This window comes from Hylobates moloch, unplaced genomic scaffold (assembly GCF_009828535.3).
Source record: "Hylobates moloch isolate HMO894 unplaced genomic scaffold, HMol_V3 SCAFFOLD_3, whole genome shotgun sequence".
Classification (NCBI taxonomy): domain Eukaryota; kingdom Metazoa; phylum Chordata; class Mammalia; order Primates; family Hylobatidae; genus Hylobates; species Hylobates moloch.
Window position 1 is genome coordinate 1,602,487 of NW_026652278.1, and position 19,795 is coordinate 1,622,281.

At 47.4% G+C, this 19,795-nt stretch overlaps 1 protein-coding gene across 3 annotated transcripts in view; it reads right to left on the minus strand.

Annotated features, from left to right (window-relative positions):
• Nucleotides 1–19,795, minus strand: part of PPP2R2D (protein phosphatase 2 regulatory subunit Bdelta) — a 59,973-nt gene that overhangs the window by 9,371 nt on the left and 30,807 nt on the right. The window contains exons 3-8 of one of the 3 annotated variants that reach the window (XM_032174918.2): nt 16,263–16,360; nt 11,064–11,229; nt 10,573–10,685; nt 7,091–7,268; nt 5,775–5,939; nt 3,192–3,453 (exon numbers count right to left, since the gene is read on the minus strand). In XM_032174918.2, the coding sequence (XP_032030809.1) occupies nt 3,192–3,453; nt 5,775–5,939; nt 7,091–7,268; nt 10,573–10,685; nt 11,064–11,229; nt 16,263–16,360 (982 nt within the window). The remainder of the gene's footprint in view (nt 1–3,191; nt 3,454–5,774; nt 5,940–7,090; nt 7,269–10,572; nt 10,686–11,063; nt 11,230–16,262; nt 16,361–19,795) is intronic. The other 2 variants (XM_032174927.2, XM_058435890.1) reach the window with 2 other exon arrangements.

Consider the following 19,795-nt stretch of genomic DNA (forward strand, 5'->3'; position numbering starts at 1 on the left):
CAAGGAGGTCACAGGAAGGGCACTGGGTGAGACCAAGGAGGTCACAGGAAGGGCACTGGGTGAGAGCACTGGTCTCCACCCTCTCCCCCACACCATCATCATTCTGATGGGCATGAAAGGACGTCCCTCTGGCTTTACTTGCTGATCACTAAGAAGGATGAGCATTTCTATTTATTTTTCCATTTCTGCGAAACCCCATTCATGGTTTTTGCTCTTTTCTGAGTTTGTTTGCCACCTTCTTGTTGACTCCTAATTCTGTACCTATTCTGGATACTTAATCTCTGTTCATTATCCTTTTGTGGATTTTGTTTTCACTTTTAATTTCAATATAAAGAAGTTTAAAATTTAATGTAGTTGAATTTCTTAATGTTTTCCTTGGGCTTTTGGGGCCTTCTTAAAGAAGCCCTTGTCTCCAGAGCTCACAAAGATGCCTCAGGCTTAAAAACACTCAGAGCTTATTTATTCATTGTGTGGGGCTGGTGAGGGCTCTAATTTTTCTCCCCCCAACACAGATAACTAAGGCCGCCCAGCTGGCAGAGCTTCACAGTTCGCACTGCTCTTCCCCGCGGGCTGCGTTCCCCTGCCTGTCTGTCTCAGCCCCTTTCTGCAGGGCCACGCTCCCTTTACAGCTTGCTCTACTGAGTTTCCTGTTGTGATACATTGTTTCCCATTTGAAAATGCCTTTATCACAAGCAGATTCTTGAACAAGCATCTATTTCAGAGCTTGATTCTAAGCTGGCAGTAGAGAGTCAGGAGTCCCACTTGCTGGATCTGTCACACGGCTTCTGGCTCCCACTGTGGCCGTGGCAAAGCCGTCTCAGTGTCAGTGTCTGCTCTTGGAGGTAATTTGAGTTTCTTCCTTGGGTGCATTGAAGATATTCTCTCTGCGTTTGGTGTCCTGCAATTTCATTATGAGATGGATGAGCATTTCTGTGCTCCCGATCCTCTGTATTCAGGCTTTCAGAAGTTAGAGAAAATTGCTGGCCACTGTCACTTTAAGCCTCACACCCCCACACTTCGTTTAAACGTGTGCTGTGCCTCACCCTGGCCTCCACGGTTCCTAGTGTCTCTTGTTTTCTGTTTGGCTCTTTAGCCCGCATTTCTTCTGGTTTTCCTTTCCGTCCACTAATACAAGATCTGTTTAGCCAAAATGCACCTGCCGCTAAACCCACACAGTTTCATCTATCATACTTGTCATTTCTAGATGTTCTCTGATTCCTTTCCAGTCTCCAGCTCATGTTTGGCGGTCATGTATCATACTTGTCATTTCTAGATGTTCCCTCTGATTCCTTTCCAGTCTCCAGGTCATGTTTAGCGGTCATGTGGCTCCTGGTTCAAGCTGTTTCCTTCCTCTAGTCTGTGAATATCTCAAGCATTCTTAGTTTATCTTCTTTAACTTGGGATCTCAACAGCTGCCTTCCTGGAGGTTCAGTTCTGCCATGGTTCTGCTGACTTGCTCACGGTGGCTTTTCCTGTATGTGCTTGGTAATTTTCACCTGTGAGCTCATGTTTAGATGATTTTAATGTGAGGAAATCCAGAGAAACCTGGGTGTGTTGGCAGCAGCCACCCAGCACGTGTGCTCTCACGGAGTTTGCCAACGCCATTCTCTCCACCTGGGCCACTTCTCAGGGCTGTGCTTCCAGCAAGCGGCCTTGAGGAATGAGGTCATGTCTCTTCTGGTCAAAGTGCAGGTGTGTTTACTGCCCACTGTGAAAGCAGTGGGGTTCTCCAAGCTCTGTGCATCAGCCACGGCCTCAAGTGTCCACCCGTAGGGAACCCAGGCTCACGCTGCCGGCTGTGCCACGAGGACCTGGGAACCTCATGTCTTCAGTCAACATCCGTGAGATGCTACAGGCTGGCAGGTCAGTCTGCAAACAGAGTAGAAGCCAGAGCTGGAAACACGCCGGTCCCTCACGATGCCCGCACACAGCCCTCGTGGAGGCAGAAGCCCCACAGTGTGAGATTTTATAGATTATGACGTAGCTGGCACAAACCCAAACTGCAAACCCTTGTGAGGGGAGGTTTTGCTTCCACTTCTCAGGGCAGTGCTGGCCACCCCCATGCAAGGCCTCAGACAGACAAACTGCCCTTTGGACCCCATCTGCCAGTGGAGGGACACACCATCCTCAGGGGTCCCTGTTCCCACTCCACACCTCGTGTGGGCCAAGGCTTCAGCTCTTGAAGATTACCAAGCACACACAGGAAAAGCCACCGTGAGCAAGTCACCTCGTGTGGGACAAGGCTTCGGCTTTGCACCACAACCTGCTGTTCACAGAGGCAGTGGTTCCCGCTATGGGCTGATGCCCCTGAGGCCAGCCGGGGCTGCGAGGCTGCTCTCGGAATAGACGCCTTCAGAGGCTGCCATTCTGGTTTCAGCTCCCTCTTAGTTTCTGGCCGTTGTGAGATTTCCCTTGCTCATCTGTGAGCTCAACTATGCACCTGAAGAGACACGTGCTGTATCATATCCAGCATTTCTAGGTGTTCGTGCCAGAGGGTTTTGCAGAATATCCAGTCAGTCACTTACTGCCAGTAGCAGACTCCTCTGTTCTCTTGAATTCTGAACAAAAATTCTATATAAAAATAGTGCAAGATAATCTTCCATCATCTGAAACGTAACATTTGCATAATAAAAAAACGTAACTCTCAACCACACTAATCATAGTATCTTTAAAGAATGTATATAAAATAAATTATCAAGGCACTAGAACCACCACATCATAAATTACATCGGTGTTTCAGACCAGCCATGACCACGCTGTGTCTGGGCACGACGGGCAGTGGCTCTGGGGTGTCTTCATCTACGTCTCTCCAGAAGGAAAGGCAGACTGCAACACGGTCATTCCAGTGAGGTGAATCACTTCCCCACTTCCTTCCTTTTCACTCATCTTCAGCATAATAAAAAGTAATAAACTATCATTCACTAAGCATTTAACGCATAGCCGGCCTGTACCTAGTGCTGTACTTCTTGTCTAAATACAGATGGAATGACAAGCTAGGTGAAAAACTTGCTCAGAGATCCTATTTTCTCTACCTTGATACTATCATCCATCAATCAAAAGGTCTGGAAAACAACACCCTATGAGCGAGGGTCCTCCTCTGACGCTGGAGGACAGCTCGCCTCCCTCACTGACCTTGCACTCTGGGAAACCAGCAAGCTTGGGGCGATGGCTCATCTCCACACGGGCCTTACCTATCCGAACCGTTCCAGCAACACTCAAACTTGTCAAAGATGCAGTCGTTCTCATAGAGAGAGCAGAGCTTGCTGCGCAGGTACTCGTGGACCTGGTGGGTCTCCACCGGCCTGCTCTCCATGTTGAGGTCCCACACCTTCACCGACAGGTAGTCTCTGGTCATCATGTACCGCCCACTATGACTGAATTTTACATCAGATATGGATGAAATTATTTCTGAGAAGAAGGACCTACTGCTGGGATCTTCAGGCTCTTCAAAAACTGAAAAACAAAATAAAATGTTTTCAGCTTCTGTTTAAAAATCAGAGAACAAATCATTTTCAAGTTCAAGTAGGACGTGGCCCCTTCACAGAGACTCTGGAAGGGCTTGGCCTCAACACTAGGTCTTCTGATCTTTCTGATTCTCTAGGTTTTCTGATCTTCTGTGACTTCCGTGGGCAAGAGCTTCGGGTAAGACATTCTAGCACCAGCTATGGACAAGGGACGGGCATCAGAAGCGCAGACACCCAAGTCTCACCCAGACCCTGAATCAGAATCTCTAGGCAAGGTCCTGGGCACTGCAATCTGTGGGAGCTCCTCGGGGTATCCTGATGTGTGCCAGGTTCAGCACCACCGCATTCCTGTAGGAGTGTCTCCGCGTCCTCATGGCACCAGGCCCGAGCACGTGAAATCCTATCACATACACATCATAGGAAGACACAAACAGCATTATATGGTCACGCAGACACAGCGGTCTGTGCCTCTAAGGAACTGCCTGCTCTTTGGAGGGTTGACAGCTTGTGGGTGGGTCTGCAGGAGTGACCACCTTGACTGGCAACGCTGTGGTCCCGATTTTAACCACCAAGATGGTCCCGCCGGTCAAAGCCAGCCAGCAAAGGTTTATCTCCAATACTGAATACTCAAGTTCTACTGTGACAAAACTGGATTCCCAGTTACAGAAAGATTTGGGTGCTTCCTCAGCAGAACTTGCTTTCTCTGCAGTAACTTGACAGAGTTCCCTCTACCTGCACCTGTGGCAGACGGAGGAGCCTGCGGCCCCACTGGGCCACTGACTGCCCTAGCATAGAGTTATGCTTTAAGGTTTTGTAAACTTCAGGCCAGGAGAGATGTGCTTCCTTTCTTTCTTTTTTTTTTTTTTTTTAAGAGACAAGATCTTGCTATGCTGCCCGGGCTGGTCTCAAACTCCCAGGCTCAAGCGATCCTCCCCACTCAGCCTCCAGGGTAGCTGGGACCACAGGTGCGCACCACTGCACCTGGCTTGTGCTTCCTTGACCTTAAGCTGCTTTAGGTTTTTTCTTGATGTAGAAGCATGTGTGTTTGTTGGCGTAGCATCTGCAGTTAACTTGAAGCCAGCTGTGCCAACACCAAGAATTGACTCAAATAAATCACTCTGATGACAAATAGAACTGGAATCTGAAATTATTTACTCAAGAATATTACGCTTAAGATACAGGCCAAATGCTATGAAACACTTAATCTTCACCGCAGCAATTCTAGTACAAATACGAAACTCTTAAAAACACACCTCACCCTCAGGAAAGAGAACAGGCAAAAAGGCTGCTGAGCACAGTCCGTGGGCACAGTCCACCGAGGCACTGGGGGCGCCGCTGCACATGAGCAGCGACTCAGTCTGGTGGGACGGACTGGCGGCTTCCCCGTTAGAGGAAGTCACTGGACCCGTGCCTACCTGCTGGCACTGGAGGAAGGGTCAGCAATGTTTCAGGACCCTGGGACATGCTGACTACAGTGCCCTATAAAGTCAAGCCCATTCTTTATGGCTAAAAATAAAAACAAAACCAGAACCTCCCTCACCTAAAAGGAACTTGAAAGCTCACTGGATTAAAATGCTAGACTTTCAGCTCAGGGAAGTGGCTTCCAATCCAGCCAAGCTCAACATGAACAGAGCTCATTCCAACAGCTGGGAACAGCCTCCTGTGTGCTGGCGGTCTCAGCCCAGGTCTCATGCACAGAGGCAGAGGCAATGGGTGGCTCTTGGTGGGACCCAGTGCTGGCAGCCTCCCAGGAGACGCCCAGGCTCTGGGTAGAAGTGACCCCGCTTCTTAGTAGTGCCAAAAGCGTGCCCACCCTACAGCCATAAGCCTGTGGGAAGCATGACCTTGAGTTCCACTTATTAGCAGCAGCCTCTGACACAGCCACTCTCAGACGGCCCCAGCAAAGGAGGGCTCCCCAGGCGCGCAAAGGTACTTGGGGAACAGGAAGAACCCTCTAAGTCTTTGGAGTGTCTGAAGAACAACTGGCTCTAAATGAGATGCTTTAAAAGACGCCAGGCATGACCGGGTGCGGTGACTCAAGCCTGTAATCCCAGCACTTTGGGAGGCCGAGGGAGGGGAATCACCTGAGGTCAGACCAGTCTGGTCAACATGGTGAAACCCTGTCTGTACTAAAAATACAAAAATTAGCTGGGCATGGTGGCACATGCCTGTAGTCCCAGCTACTTGGGAGGCCGAGGCAGGAGAATCGCTTGAACCCGGGAGGCGGAGCTTGCAGTGAGCCGAGATTGCGTCACTGCACTGCAGCCTGGGCGACGGAGCCAGCCTCAAAAACAAGATGCAGGCACTTACACTTGGAGTGTCTGTCGCACAGGGCCGAGGAGCGCATGTCACACAGTCGGATGGTCCCTTTGCTACTGCTGTAGACGAACACGTTGCACTGGTGTGGGTGGAACTCGGCTGCGGTGATGACTTCGGTCAGCTCCTCCATGTTAGCAGGCTTGATGTCCACGATGTCTGGGAGTGCGTGGTTAAGGCACAGTGCTCAGCTCAGCTGGTTTTTAATTAGTCTACATTCAGTCACGAGAAATAGGACGCCAAATAATCCACGCAGTGAGGTTTAAGGGATTAGCTATTAAGAAGGCCAGTTACACATCCCGAATTCCAAAGGAGCGCCTGGTAAGAGGATTGGCATGAGCACACTCGGACTACAGCAACGCCCGGCCCAGGGGGAGACCCAGACACGTGAACACCGCTTTCATCTTGCTGCTATTATTAATGTTATACAGAAAGCCCTTAATAGCAAGACAGTACATACTTAATCATAGAAATAGGAAAAGCAAGCTAGCACCATCTGTGCAAAATTACACACTCCCATACAAAACTACAACACAAGAATGCCGCCGAATTCCAAGATGCTGCTCTTCCTGACATGAAGAGCTTATTCTGTGTAGTTAGAGCAGATCCAACATAGCAGGCTGCCCTATACAGAAATCCTTCAACTGAAAAAAATAAGAAAGGGCAGAATTCAGCTGTGGGCCAATTCAGACTAGCAGGCCCAGTTTCACCCTTCAAGCTGAAACAACTAAGAAAACCAACATACCACATGGAACCCCAGCTCAAGCCGCTGGACAGCAGAGGGAGGATGGCAGGGACCCTGGAGAGACTGCAGACGAAGCAAGCCCCGTGCTCCCAGCTGCTGGCTGGAAAGGGGCCCATGTGAGGAGGGCTGGGGCCACCCAGACCGTGCACAGCCACGGAAGAAAGCAGGTTCTAACTGGAAGCTGCTGCTCAGATGGGTGATTAAACACTGCTCTAACCTAAGCCAGTATTTTCTATTATCCATTAGCAAATTTAGAAAAATAAAAGAACACATAATGTTGGTTTTTCAAATGCAGCCTATTTAAAACTGCCTCTGATTAAACCAGGCAGGCAGTGGACTTCAGGTAATTCCCATTATACAGATAACTTTTTCCCAAAGGTAGAAAGAAATTTGTATTTTTAGAGACAAACATTTCAAATCACAGAGAACTTGTATCACAGGCCGCTGTGCAGCGATGGTATTTACAAGACTAGACTCTGAGATACACGTGTATAAAGGAACAAGAGAAATTACTATCTAAAGTGCACCCTCGGGAAGACGCCAGTGTCCCTCTGAGGAAGGATACTAAAGCTTCTATCTGTGATTTCTAAGTGCCATAAATTAATTCTGAGGTCATCTGCAGAAAGATATGTTTCATGATCACTATTTACTGAAATGGAATTTATATGATATGTGTGAGCATTTGCAAAAATTCGCCGTGGACTCGCTTCTACCATAAGATCCATGGGCTTCAATATTGGGACCTAAAAATGGAAGGAAATAGGAATTCAAAACAAAGATCACAGCAGCATATAATCAGAATACTTACAGTAGATAACGAAAGAGGACAAGTTTATATTCACGGCTAAGTAATAATTCTGTACGGGCAATACCCCCAAATAACCAATTAGCAGAGTTATGAAAATACGCTACAAAATGGAATACTGTCTATTCCAAGTCTTCCCCCTTGCTTCCATTAGGGAGGTCAACATGTTCCTGCTGAAGAAAAGAAGATCAACTGGCAGGTAACAAACTGCCCAGGCACCGAGGCCTGCGGCTCCCTCTCCTGTGTGTCCTCCAGTGGCCACACTGAGGTGCTGGACAGCAAAGTCCTCCTGGGTGGCTCAGCTGAGCCCCTCCCTTTGTCCTCTCCTTGCAGCTAGATGCACACACCTCCACTCACTGCACTAGGGCTATGCTTCTCGGTGCAAACCCTGCAAGCCTCCACCGGCTCCAGGGACTGGCAGGGTGCACTGCAGGGTGCTGGGGAGCTGAGGATGTTCCATTTCTTGGTCTGGGGCTGGCTACATGGGCATGTCCACTCTACAAACATTCACGGAGCTGGTCACTTATAGGGCAGACGTCTTATTTGGAGGTATGTATTATATATTACACTTCATTTGAGGTTAAAAAGTAAAAGGTACCTCCCGCACCCATCTCTGTGTTGAGTGCTGTGGTCAGGGAGGCTCCTAGGGAAGCCCAATTCACACAGAAATGGAAAGGACAGAGAGGAGAGGGCTCCGGCTGGAGGCTGCCTGTGGTCAGAGGTGAGAGCTCAGGCGTGAGGAACAGCACCACACATGAAAAAAGGAAAAAGGCCTGTGTCTCACTAACATCCAGCTGGAAGAAAAACATAAGCTTTAAAATCAAAACAAAAAATTAATGATAGTATTTTTTGTTATTCTTGTAATTAGAAACCAAAAGGGAGAGCCTTGAAAGCTTAGGGAAAAAAAAATCTCTCAACTGAGTCTTGTCTGGCTGAATTCTGTAAAAAATTAACTTGGAAAAGTGTGTGTAGTGAGACTTCCCTCATTTTAACCCAGTTAGTGCTGACCACACCCTTGGATTCTCTAGAGCAAGAAGAGTCACTTCTAACAAGTTCAGGCTTAAAAACATACACCTGCCACAATCCTCTAACAAGTTTCCCATTAATCAAAACACATGATAGCTGCAATACTTACAAAGATTCCTTCTTTTATTGAAAAAATTTTAATTTGCATATAAAATAATTTGTTTCATTTTTAGAGATGGGGTCTGGCTATGTTGCCCAGGCTGGTCTTGAACTCCTGGGCTCAAGTGATCCTCCCATCTCAGTCTCCCAAAGTGCTGGGATTACAGGTATGAGCCACCGTACCTGGCCAATATTTCTTCTTTCAATTATATCCCTTTTCTGGCACTAAAATAATTTAAGAGCAAAAATTTAAAAATAGCAACATTTCTGACTCTTACCCAGTTAGGCTCAGATACATAAATAGCCCACTCTAAACTGTCAGAGGTGAGATCTCAAATACTGACCTAAGTCAATGTACAGAATTACCTGTCTGTGGTCTCTTCCCCATGCACCGACTAATGAAATAACTACACTTCTCACACGCTTCAGTAGGGCCACCAATTATACCCGTTTTATTCAGGCTAAACCTACAAAAGCAGCCTTGAATAAAACCAAGACTGGGCCTAGTAAAGGCCTGTTCTCCCAAAATGAGCACGTGAGCTCATGGGTTGTGGCAGGGTCTGATCAGGAGGAACAGGGGTTTCTGAGGGTGGGGTGTGCACAGGTAACTGGGTGGGAGGTGGTGTTGGCTGCAGAAGAGATGGACAAGGCTGGAGGGGGTCAAGTGCCCACCCTCGGGGGTCCCATCACACTTCTACTTTAGGATCAGCAGTTTCATGATGATGGAACTGCACAACTCGTGTTACTGTCACTAAAAGTGATTTACACTAATTCAGGGGTGCAAAGGCAGCAGCACTGTGTATCAGACATCACCAACATTTTGGATCAAAACATCTTGGTTCAAATTAGGACCCTATAAACTAGATTTTCAGCAAATGCCATAGCCTTTCTCGCTTTGATGACCTCATAGGAAATACGGTGATAACATCGATGTGAGAAGTCTGAGAACACTCCTCCTGGGGAATGCACGACCCCAGGTGCAGCCACCCCGCACGGCAAAGCTGGAGAAATGGCATCAGAACAGACCCAGCATCACTCCCAGGGGCACGTGTGTTAGGGAAAGGCTTCTGCGGTACAGTGTCCTTCTCTGTAGCACTCTCAAAGACTAATGTGGAATGGGCTTACTCACTGTCTTCACTTGATAAACAATAGTGTAACGGGGGCTGAAATCTCATTAAAAACCAACCAAACCACCCAACTCAACCACCCACCCACCCACCCCCTGCAATCAAACCACCCAACCAATTAACCAATTAACCAACCAACCAACCAACCAACCAACGGTTTTCAAATCTAGTAACAGCACTCCCTTGGGACCAGGCAGGGTTTCCTTCCAGGGGACACACCTTTGCACAGGTGCTGGTTTCTCACCAAGACACACCCGGGCTCGAGCCCAGTTTGCCGGACACCCTTCACCATGTTCCATCTAATTTAAGACAACATCTGTGGTGCGTAGCACCAGGCCAATTATAAGACACTGAGGTTTTAAGTTTTACCCGATTTCATAAATGTTAAAGTATGAAAAGATGTAGGCATCAGAACTGATGAAATATGATTTCATGCTGCAGGATGGGGGGGTAAGCGGGTACCAACAATGGAGCAAACAATTGAACAATGAAAAAGGAACGATGCTCCTGGACGGACAGGTGAAGAGTTCTGAACCATCAGCATCTGCCTAAACCAACCCCAGAGAAACTCCACGAGAAGCATCCTGAATGTACCTTGGTGGCCCACAGCTCATCTTTCCATCTGCAACCTGTGCTATTTCACCTGTGAAGTGTTCTGAATTTCATCTGAACTTCAACCTCCCAGGTGCTGTTCTGAACCTTCAGAGAGAAGGGTGGTTGGTATGTCCACAAAGATTTCTGCTGTAGAATTAAATATGAGTTTTCCCCTTAGTATTGCTGTATTTTCTAAGGACCACATGTGACTTTTTGCCTTTGTGAAAATAGGAGAAAGACCTTGCTTTTAAACACACACACACGAGTGCAAATGACTTTCATGAATCATGAGGCAGACCTCACAGTACTCCACTGAGCAGTACTCTCCAAACAGCAGACTTCAACGTTTACTCTTAATTTCTGAACAGCATTGGATAAAGAAAAGGCAACGTATACCCGTAGTGCTGTGATTCTAAATGGATCTCGAAGTCTTCCATCTTCGTCTTTCAGGTTATAACCTTCTGCTCTTTTATCCCGTTCACTTATTTTCCATAATTTTATAGTTTTATCTGAAAATAAAAACCTCATTCTCCATATGAAAAGAAAAACTATAACATGCATCACTATTGAGTATTGTATTCGAAAGCGGTGTGGTCCTATATTGGTTTATAAGCTATCGGGTCTTTGAACATGAATATTTCCAATTGGAGGTGTTTTGTACAATAAATAAAGATGTGAAGACGTGCACAGTAACATCATAGTAAAGTGCACGTGTGGTTTTTGTTGCATACTTTGAATTTTCAACCTATCACTTGCTACCCTAGATAACTTACCCTCCCCCCAAAAATTTAAAGCAGGAATAACTTCTAAAATAAAAAGGAATCTACACACACAAAAATTAAAAATAAAACACTAAATCAAACAGCCACTTAGAAAACAATTCTTACCATTTGTAGACAGCAGAAAATGAGCAGCATTCTGTTGTGGTAACCACCTAATTTTATTAATTTTTTCCTCAATTTCTAGACTTTTCAAATAGTCAAACTCTGGTTCATGACTTTGAAAGGTGCTGTAAACATTATATTCTCCCCTAGAATGAGGGCGGCTTTTATTCTGCAAGGAAACATGAGAGCTGTTTTAATGAACAAAGCAGAGTGCAGAGAAAATTTCAGTATATAAATTTGAATATCAAATGACCATACATATTTTTCAAAGCTAAAAAATCCTGGCTCAAAAAAATCTCAAACAGATGGAACTCAGGGAGAAAAACGAGAAAGAAAGAACTTGATTGCCAACTCTTTGACTCCACTTCTAGGTATGCATCTGGAGCAGGTCTGCCAAATGCAGCCTGCCGTATTTTCTGGAGCAGGTCTGCCGAATGCATCCTGCCGTATTTTCTGGAGCAGGTCTGCCGAATGCATCCTGCCATATTTTCTGGAGCAGGTCTACCGAATGCAGCCTACTGCATTTTCTGGAGCAGGTCTGCCAAATGCAGCCTGCCGTATTTTCTGGAGCAGGTCTGCCGAATGCAGCCTGCCGTATTTTCTGGAGCAGGTCTGCCGAATGCAGCCTGCCGTATTTTCTGGAGCAGGTCTGCCGAATGCAGCCTGCCATGTTTTCTGGAGCAGGTCTGCCGAATGCAGCCTGCCGTATTTAAGGCAAGTGTTAGTGGAACACAGTCAAGCCCATGTGTGCACATACTGTCTCTGGCTGCTTCTGCACCATCTGGGTAGAGGTGAGTGGCTGTGAAAAGGCCGCATGAGCTACAGAGGCAACGATGTTTGCAATCTGGCCCTGGAGAGAAAGCGTCTGCTGCATCTGCTCTAGAGGAGAGCTAGCACGGGCCCGAGGAGCATGACACAGCGATGTGGCGGCTCCAACACAGTGGTAGTGAACCAGACGCCACACACACGTCAACCAGAGGCGAAGGGCAACAGTAAGCCACAGAGCCATGCAGGGACCCAGGGATCACTACGAAGCTGCTGAGATAAACCAGCCAGCACAGACAATTGCACAGTGCTGTGCAAGTGAAGCAGGCCGCACAGGCGCCCAGAGTGAGGCGCTGCTGATGTACGTACAGAACAATTCTGTTACAGAAGTGGAGAAACATGCTTGGGAAGATATATACCATCTTCAAAATCATTAGCAACTCTGGGAAGGTAGAGGGAGAGTGAAAAAGACTGGGAGGAAAGTAGCAGGATGAAACGGGAGGGGACAACAGGAGCTTCGTCTGTATCCCGAGCATTCTCTTTCCTTTGATGAAGGGACAACCTCTGGGTGGTGGGTTTGCAGGTACATCTGTATTAACCTCTGAATCTTCTGTATGCCCTAAGTAAAATTTTCTATTAACTATTAAATATTTCATAATTCAAAATCAAGGAAAGGACGCCAGTATTTTCACTCTTGCTCTATAACCAGTATCTAATATCTTGGGCGTTTAACACTTTAGTACATACGCTAAAGGAACGGAACTAAACAAACTTTTAAGTCTAAACAGATGTTCCTTGATATTTCCAATCTGATCAAATATCAGAAGACATCCCAGGAAGCTACCCACACCCGCATCGCTGCAGAGTCCGATGCGCGGGGCATTCCTTCAACTGAAGCCTCCACGTGTAGGAGCTGAGCGCCTCGCCTGCCCCGCATCACTGCACTGAGTCCGATGCGCAGGACATTCCTTTGACAGAAGCCTCCGTGGGCAGGAGCTGAGCACTCCGCCTGCCCCGCATTGCTGCACTGAGTCTGATATGCAGGACGTTCCTTCAACCGAAGCCTCCACGGGCAGGAGCTGAGCGCCTCGCCGCTGACTGTCCCGTGTGTGCTGCACAGGGCAGATGTTGAAACTGCTCTCCTTTGACCCTCTCCTACCACTCTACAAAAAAGCACAGCCCCTCAACAGACAGTTCTATTTCAAAGGAGAAAAGTGGAACCAAATTATTTAAAAAGAAAAATCTGTAAAACTAAATTAGTTCTATGCCCAAGACATTCATCTACCAAGAAAAAACAGTGGAACAGAAGCAAAAAAAATAAAACGTCCAAGTCAAAGTGCTGCCTGCGCTGCCCTGGCCTTTCTCCCAAGAGCCTGAACAAGAATGGTCCCTAGGCTGCAGGCTTGTCTCTCTGCCATGAACTGGTTCCAACTCCCATCCCAGTTACCTCAAACCCAAGCAACCCCTCAGCCTTCTCCAACACTCCGAGATCTCATGGAGTGCCACTCTGCTAGGGAGAGGAATTCTAAAGGAAGCCTCACGGGGACAGAGGCAAGAGAGCAGGGAGTAACACACAGGAAAAGGAGGAGGAAGCAAGCACCTTCTCTTTTTGGACATGCTCATTTCTGATTTAACCTGATTCCTGGGGGCTAGAGCTGAGCCTGGAGGGCAGGGGGCTGCACAGCCACACCCATAAATTCTGTGTGCCTTAGTTTTACTGGCTGGGCCTTCCTGGAAGACTTAATCTGCACAGAAAAATAAGAAAAGCTTGAAACTCAAGGTGCTGACTATGCTTCCTACCTCGTCTTCTGCACAGCCAGAGCTTCCCAACAGGCCTCTATGGATCTGACTCCTGAATCTCAGGCCCTGCACCTTCCACAGTCTGGTGCTCACTCACAAGCCTTCCGAATCCTCCATGCTCCTTCGATTCTAAGACGCACACCTGGACACCTGTGAACCTCGCTGCAGCTTCTAACTGGGAGCTGGGGTCGCTTAATGGGCAGCAGCTTCATCCTCTTGGCGGCTGCAACACCATCCGCGGCCTCTCTGACCATGGATGAAAATGTGCACTGCCACTCTTACCCACACAGACATACTGAAGTCCACAGTGAAGGTCACATGTGGAAACCAGCGAAATGTTCTAAAAATAGATGGAATATGAAAGCCTTTCAGATGTTAACCAAAATACGAAGAAAAAGAAAAAAACCTGCCTGGGGTTTATCAGGTTGCAGGTGACTAAACAACTTTAGTAGGGACTTGCTCCTGTGTAAATCTGTCACTCACATAACAACTTAACACACCTTAAATAAGCACTTAAAACTCTGTAATACCCAACATATTTTAGAACAAGATGCTTGACTTTTATCATGGTCTGTTTTATATTTGAGACTACTATTATTTAGGTTAAGCAATGATTCACACAAACAAGAGAAATTCCATTTTCTATCCTAAAATCTGTTAGGCAGGGATGAGGCATCTTCCCTAAGGCTATCGCTACAATGACAGACTTTTTAAGCAAAAGCTATAAGTGAAGTCTTCCATTAAGATAGCCATGACTCAACAATTTGTGAAAAAATCCTCCTGCTGGCCAGGCGCGGTGGCCCATGCCCGTAATCCCAGCACTTTGGGAGGCCGAGGTGGGCGGATCACCTGAGGTCAGAAGTTCAAGACCAACCTGGCCAACATGGTGAAACCCCATCTCTACTAAAAATACAAAAATTAGCCGGGAGTGGTGGTGCATGCCTGTAATCCCAGCAACTTGGGAGGCTGAGGCAGGGAGAACCACTTAAACCCAGGAGACAGAGGTTGCAGTGAGCCGAGATCACGCCATTGCACTCCAGCCTGGGTGACAGAGCAAGACTCCGTCTCAAAAACAAAAACAAAAACAAAAACTCCTCCTGCCTTAAAAGTAACATTTAAACACCACAACCCACACTCTTGCTGCCCAGGCTGGAGTGCAATGGCGTGATCCTGGCTCACCGCAACCTCCGCCTCCTGGGTTCAAGCGATTCTCCTGCCTCAGCCTCCCAAGTAGCTGGAATTACACGCATGTGCCACCACACCTGGCTAATTTTGTATTTTTCGTAGAGGCAGGGTTTCTCCATGTTGGTCAGGCTAGTCTTGAACTCCCGACCTCAGGTGATCAGCCCACCTCGGCCTCCCAAAGTGCTGGGATTACAGGTGTGAGCCACTGCGCCTGGCCAAGGTATATGGTTCTTAAGTAGCATTGTGTGATATTCTACTTCTGAGATAAAAATGCAAAATTATAAATGTATCAAACTGTGAAGATTTAGAAAGATTAATAACATACTTATTATTCACAAAAGGATTTCTTACCATCCCAAATCAGAGAAAACAGGATTTAAAAAAATCTTTCCCTAGACATAATCAAAATAAAGCTGCAACAGGTATGCTTTGATAATGAAATTGGTCAGCACCTGTCAATTTTCCCCATGTGGCCCAGGGACAGTCCTCCTCCAGGCTCCCCTTCCTGGGCGCAGGGCCAGCGCTTCCTGTGTGCAGATCTGCAGAGAGGGGAACCAGGGCCCACCAACCTCTAAACCAAAGTTCGCCACACAAATTTAGAGACCAGACTTTGGAGATGATAAACTGTCCCTTTCATCTGTTAGGAAACTCAGAGACAGGAAGGGCAAGGGGCTGTATTTACCCTCTGGTAAGGAAAAGGCAGGACAAATATTTCAGACCCCAGGCTTGGCTGCACCGAGCCAAGGTTCCTGCCCGGAATCCTTAACCACCAAATCATGATCTCGCTTCCTTTAACATTGCTCATTAGAACCTCTGAGGAGGCTCAACAGAAAGAAGAGGGAGGGGGCTGGCAAGGCATCAGTGAAAAGGAAGTGCCGTGACCGGGAAGCCAGCGCTTGCTTATGAGCTATGGGCTCCTCCAAGGCCCACACTCTGAAGGTTCCCTTCCCTCCGGACAGGTGAAGTCTTCAAGGGGGCATGGAGGAGTGAGTGCTGCTCACCTCTCCCTGAAGGGAAGAGAGAATTCACACCCCTGCCAGACTTCTCTGCAGGAAGTGCTGAGAAAGCTGCTCACACCTCATGGCAGGGCAGGACGGCGGGGCTGGGCCAGTACCTGCACAGGCGTATAAAGGGATTTTCAGAGAGAGCCGTGTGAGTTCTTACAGAATGAAAGCACATAAATGCACCTCACCACCACCCTGCATCCTTCATGGGGTCCCCAGCGGAATCTCCTCTCTACTCTGAAGACAAAGGCCTTGGAGACTTCACCGGGGCTCAGCAGCTCAGGCCAGAACTAAGATAATTTCTGAAAGGAGATTCTGTATGGCTAAGGTGATGGAACTGAATCTTAATGAAATGAGACAATGAGAAAATAATTTTGCTTCCTCCCTGCTAAGTTATATGCGAAAGGTTGAATAACTGCATTTGATTTGTGGACTGAAAATTACTGACCTCTTGTTCACGCTGAAAAATAACAACTCTGCCGCCCTTGTCTCCTGTCGCAAGAAGATCTCCAGAGTAATTAAACTCAACGGTGGAAATGATGTCCGCTGTCAACAAAATACAGAAGCGATTTACCAGATGCGGTTTTGGGGAGGAGTCACAATACCAAAAAACTAATAAAAAGGAGCAAAAGAAAGATAAACACATACAACTTTCTCTGAGAATAAAGCAAAACTGTCACGGCAAACTTGTAATTACCAGGCGGCCACTTACTGGTTCTGGTGCAGAGAACCTGCCTGCACATGTGAATGGGTGAGTTTTACCCCACCTCCATGCCTGAGCCCCTGGAGCACCAGGATTTATCTAGACTGGGTTGTCTTGATAAAAGGATAAAGGGTAGAAATTTAGAAAATTCATTTGTAAAAGAAAAAAACAGAGGAAAAAAATGGGTCCTGAAGAATGTTGCCTAATTTTATAATGCAAACCTAATGTTAACTTTTAAAATAAATCTGATTCTTATACAATAGTAATAAAAATGTTGTAATATTCTCTGCAATAACTTTTGTTGGCTTCTGTACAATGTGATATTCCAGACAGTAGGAGTTCCATGTCATTGTCTGGATACAGTTACCACCACTGATAATGATGACATCATTACCAAGCGAGACAGCTGTCAGGGAGGCCTTGAGATCTCTGACACCGTAACAAAGACCCCAGACACCAGTTCAACAGAGGCCAAGACCCCGGGGCAGAAGGACCACCACCACTAAGCAGTGAGAAAGTCCTCAGGTGTCCTGAGGCTAACCCTTTGGGTTGGGAAGGGAGTGTCTGGATTTATGACTGACTATTAAATTAAAAAAAAAAAAAAATCCCAGGTCTGTGACTTGGACAAAGATTTTCTATTTTCAGGGAGCAGTTCCATGATGGACTCTGGAGGAAGCTGGCTTCTCTGCAGTGCTGCTGTGTCGCGTGCGGACTGACAAGGGTAAGGCCTGGTGTGGCCTCCCGAGGGGCTGTCGGAGCTTGTCCTACGGCCACAGCGGGACTCCTTGCCTTACCCTGCAGTGTGGGGGAGTCTCAGGAACAGCTAGAACACAAGCTCGCCTCCCTGCTGGGCACCAACTCAAGGGCTCACAGTGACCTGGGCACACCCAGGGCCCACGGTATCTTTATAGTAGGAAGTAACAAAACAACTAAATGGCTATTGTAAACAACCTACTTACTAAGAAGAAATGGGCCCTAAAGCTGAAGCGACTCAAACAGCTCCCTCCAAAAGTGGCTAGAATGCAATTCTGAAAGGTCTGCAAAGGTGTTTTAATCGTGTTAGTGAAGGATTTCCACCAACATCTGCACAGTGAGCTCCCGCGGCTGGCACTGTTCGTCGGCCTCACATGGGAATCCCTGGCCTGGGAGTTCTTTCTTTTTAAAATCTTCAGACTTTGGAAGAAGGATTGGGTTGCTTCTTAGAAGTGTCACTATTAAATTACTGAAAATAACCTAACTTGCTTAAATGAAACTAAAATATTATGTATTGGATTAAAAAGGTCTCAATCTATGTCATTTATACCCAGAGGGTGTATAAAATTACGTAATTAATGGTATTCTAGCTCTGTCAGTGATTTTCAAACTTAATTATAATGGACTGAGTCTTTTAAAAGAGAAACTCCCGTAACTGTCAGTGCTGGGAAGTTTCACTAAGCTACGCAAACACGCGTGAACCTAAAATTAGAAACACTGCAGTGCTCAATCTCTAAACCCAAACTAAATACACAAAATTACAAAACCAACAACGTTTAAATTATCAACATCAAATTAATCTGATGGAGATAGTTTTTAAAAACCAGACTGATGCTGAAGGCATAAATATGGTGCTGAAGGCATAAATATGATACTAAAGGCACCAAGTTAGGTTTTTTTTTGTTTTTTTGTTTTTTTTTGAGACAGTCTAGAGTGCAGTGGCGCGACCTTGGCTCACCGCAACCTCCATCTCCAGGGTGCAAGTGATTCTCATGTCTCAGCCTCCTGAGTCGCTGGGATTACAGGCGTGCGCCACCACACCCAGCTAATTTTTGTATTTTTAGTAGAGACAGGCTTTTGCCATGTTGACCAGAATTGTCTCGAATTCCTGGCCTCACGTCATCAACCCGCCTCAGTCTCAAGTGATCAACTTGCCTCAGCTTCCCAAAGTGAGTTAGGTATTTTAAACTACCATAAACGTGGCTGCGTTTATGCCTCCGTAACTGCGTTCTGCCTCCATCTCCCTGCTGGGGTAGGGGAGAGCTTCTGCCCACGGTACAGCCTGGCACCTCCTGGCCATCCCATGGAGACATCGGGTCTCTTCTCAGCCAGACAGGCTCCACTGTGGTGTCACACTCTGCCTGCCGTGGCACTGCTGCCAGCTGGCTGGCTGGCTGTGCAATCCTCACTCAACATCCGGGTCACATCAAATCCGCAAGGTGTCTGCAGCCACCTCGAGTCTTCTCAGACCTCCCGCTGAACACGGTGGGCCATGCGCGTGTGTTCATCTCCTTTACCCTCCCACCCCCGCCCAGGTGTCAGAAGAAAGCAGAAAAAGCATCTATGTGAGCAGCTTTAACAAACGTGGGGGCAGCAAGGGGCTGGCACAGAGATGCAGAAAGTCTTCACGGAGCTGCTTGGTCCCCAGGTCGCCCCCCATTCACCCTGCCAGGTGGGAGCACACAGCTACTCCGGTTTCTTGTTCCTCAGACACTGGCTACCGGCTGCCATCTCCAGGGGTGCCCTCCGAAATACTCCAGCCCTGGGGAAAGGGCCTCAATATTCAAACATTTGGGTTTTACAAGGACATGGCCAGCCACAGTGAAGCTGCCAGCTGAAAAGCCCACGCCCACAGAAACAGCAGCCTCGCTCCACTCAGAAATAGAAACCAACAGCCATGACCTGCAGAGCCTCAAGAAGTCACCAAAACAAAGATGGGTGGGGCCAGGCACAGTGGCTCATGCCTGTAATCCCAGCACTTTGGGAGGCTGAGGCGGGCGGATCACCTGGGGTCAGGAGTTCGAGACCAGCCTGGCCAACATGGCAAAGCCCCATCTCTACTAAAAAGCCCCATCTCTACTAAAAACACAAAAATCAGCCAGGCATGGTGGTGTGTGTCTATAATCACAGCTACTCGGGAGGCTGAGGCAGGAGAATCGCTTGAACCCGGGAGGTGGGGGTTGCAGGGAGCCGAGATGACGCCACTGCACTCCAGCCTGGGCAACAGAGCAAGATTTCAGCTGAGTAAAAAATAACAAAAAAACAAAAACAAGGATGGAATCTGAACAAAGAGAGACAGGAAAGCCCAATTCATGTTCTGGAGATCTGCTAACTACTACCAGACGTTACAGTCCCAGGGTTTGGTTGAGTGCTTACTAGGAGCCAGGTGCTATTCTAACCACGCACAAGCCCTGTACTAACGCAGCCAGGCCTCTAAGAGCCTCAAGAAGCAGGGCTATCATCACCCCCGCCTGATGGAGGGGAGAGGAGAGGGAGGCTGGACGTGGGACCCTGCGTGCTTGAGG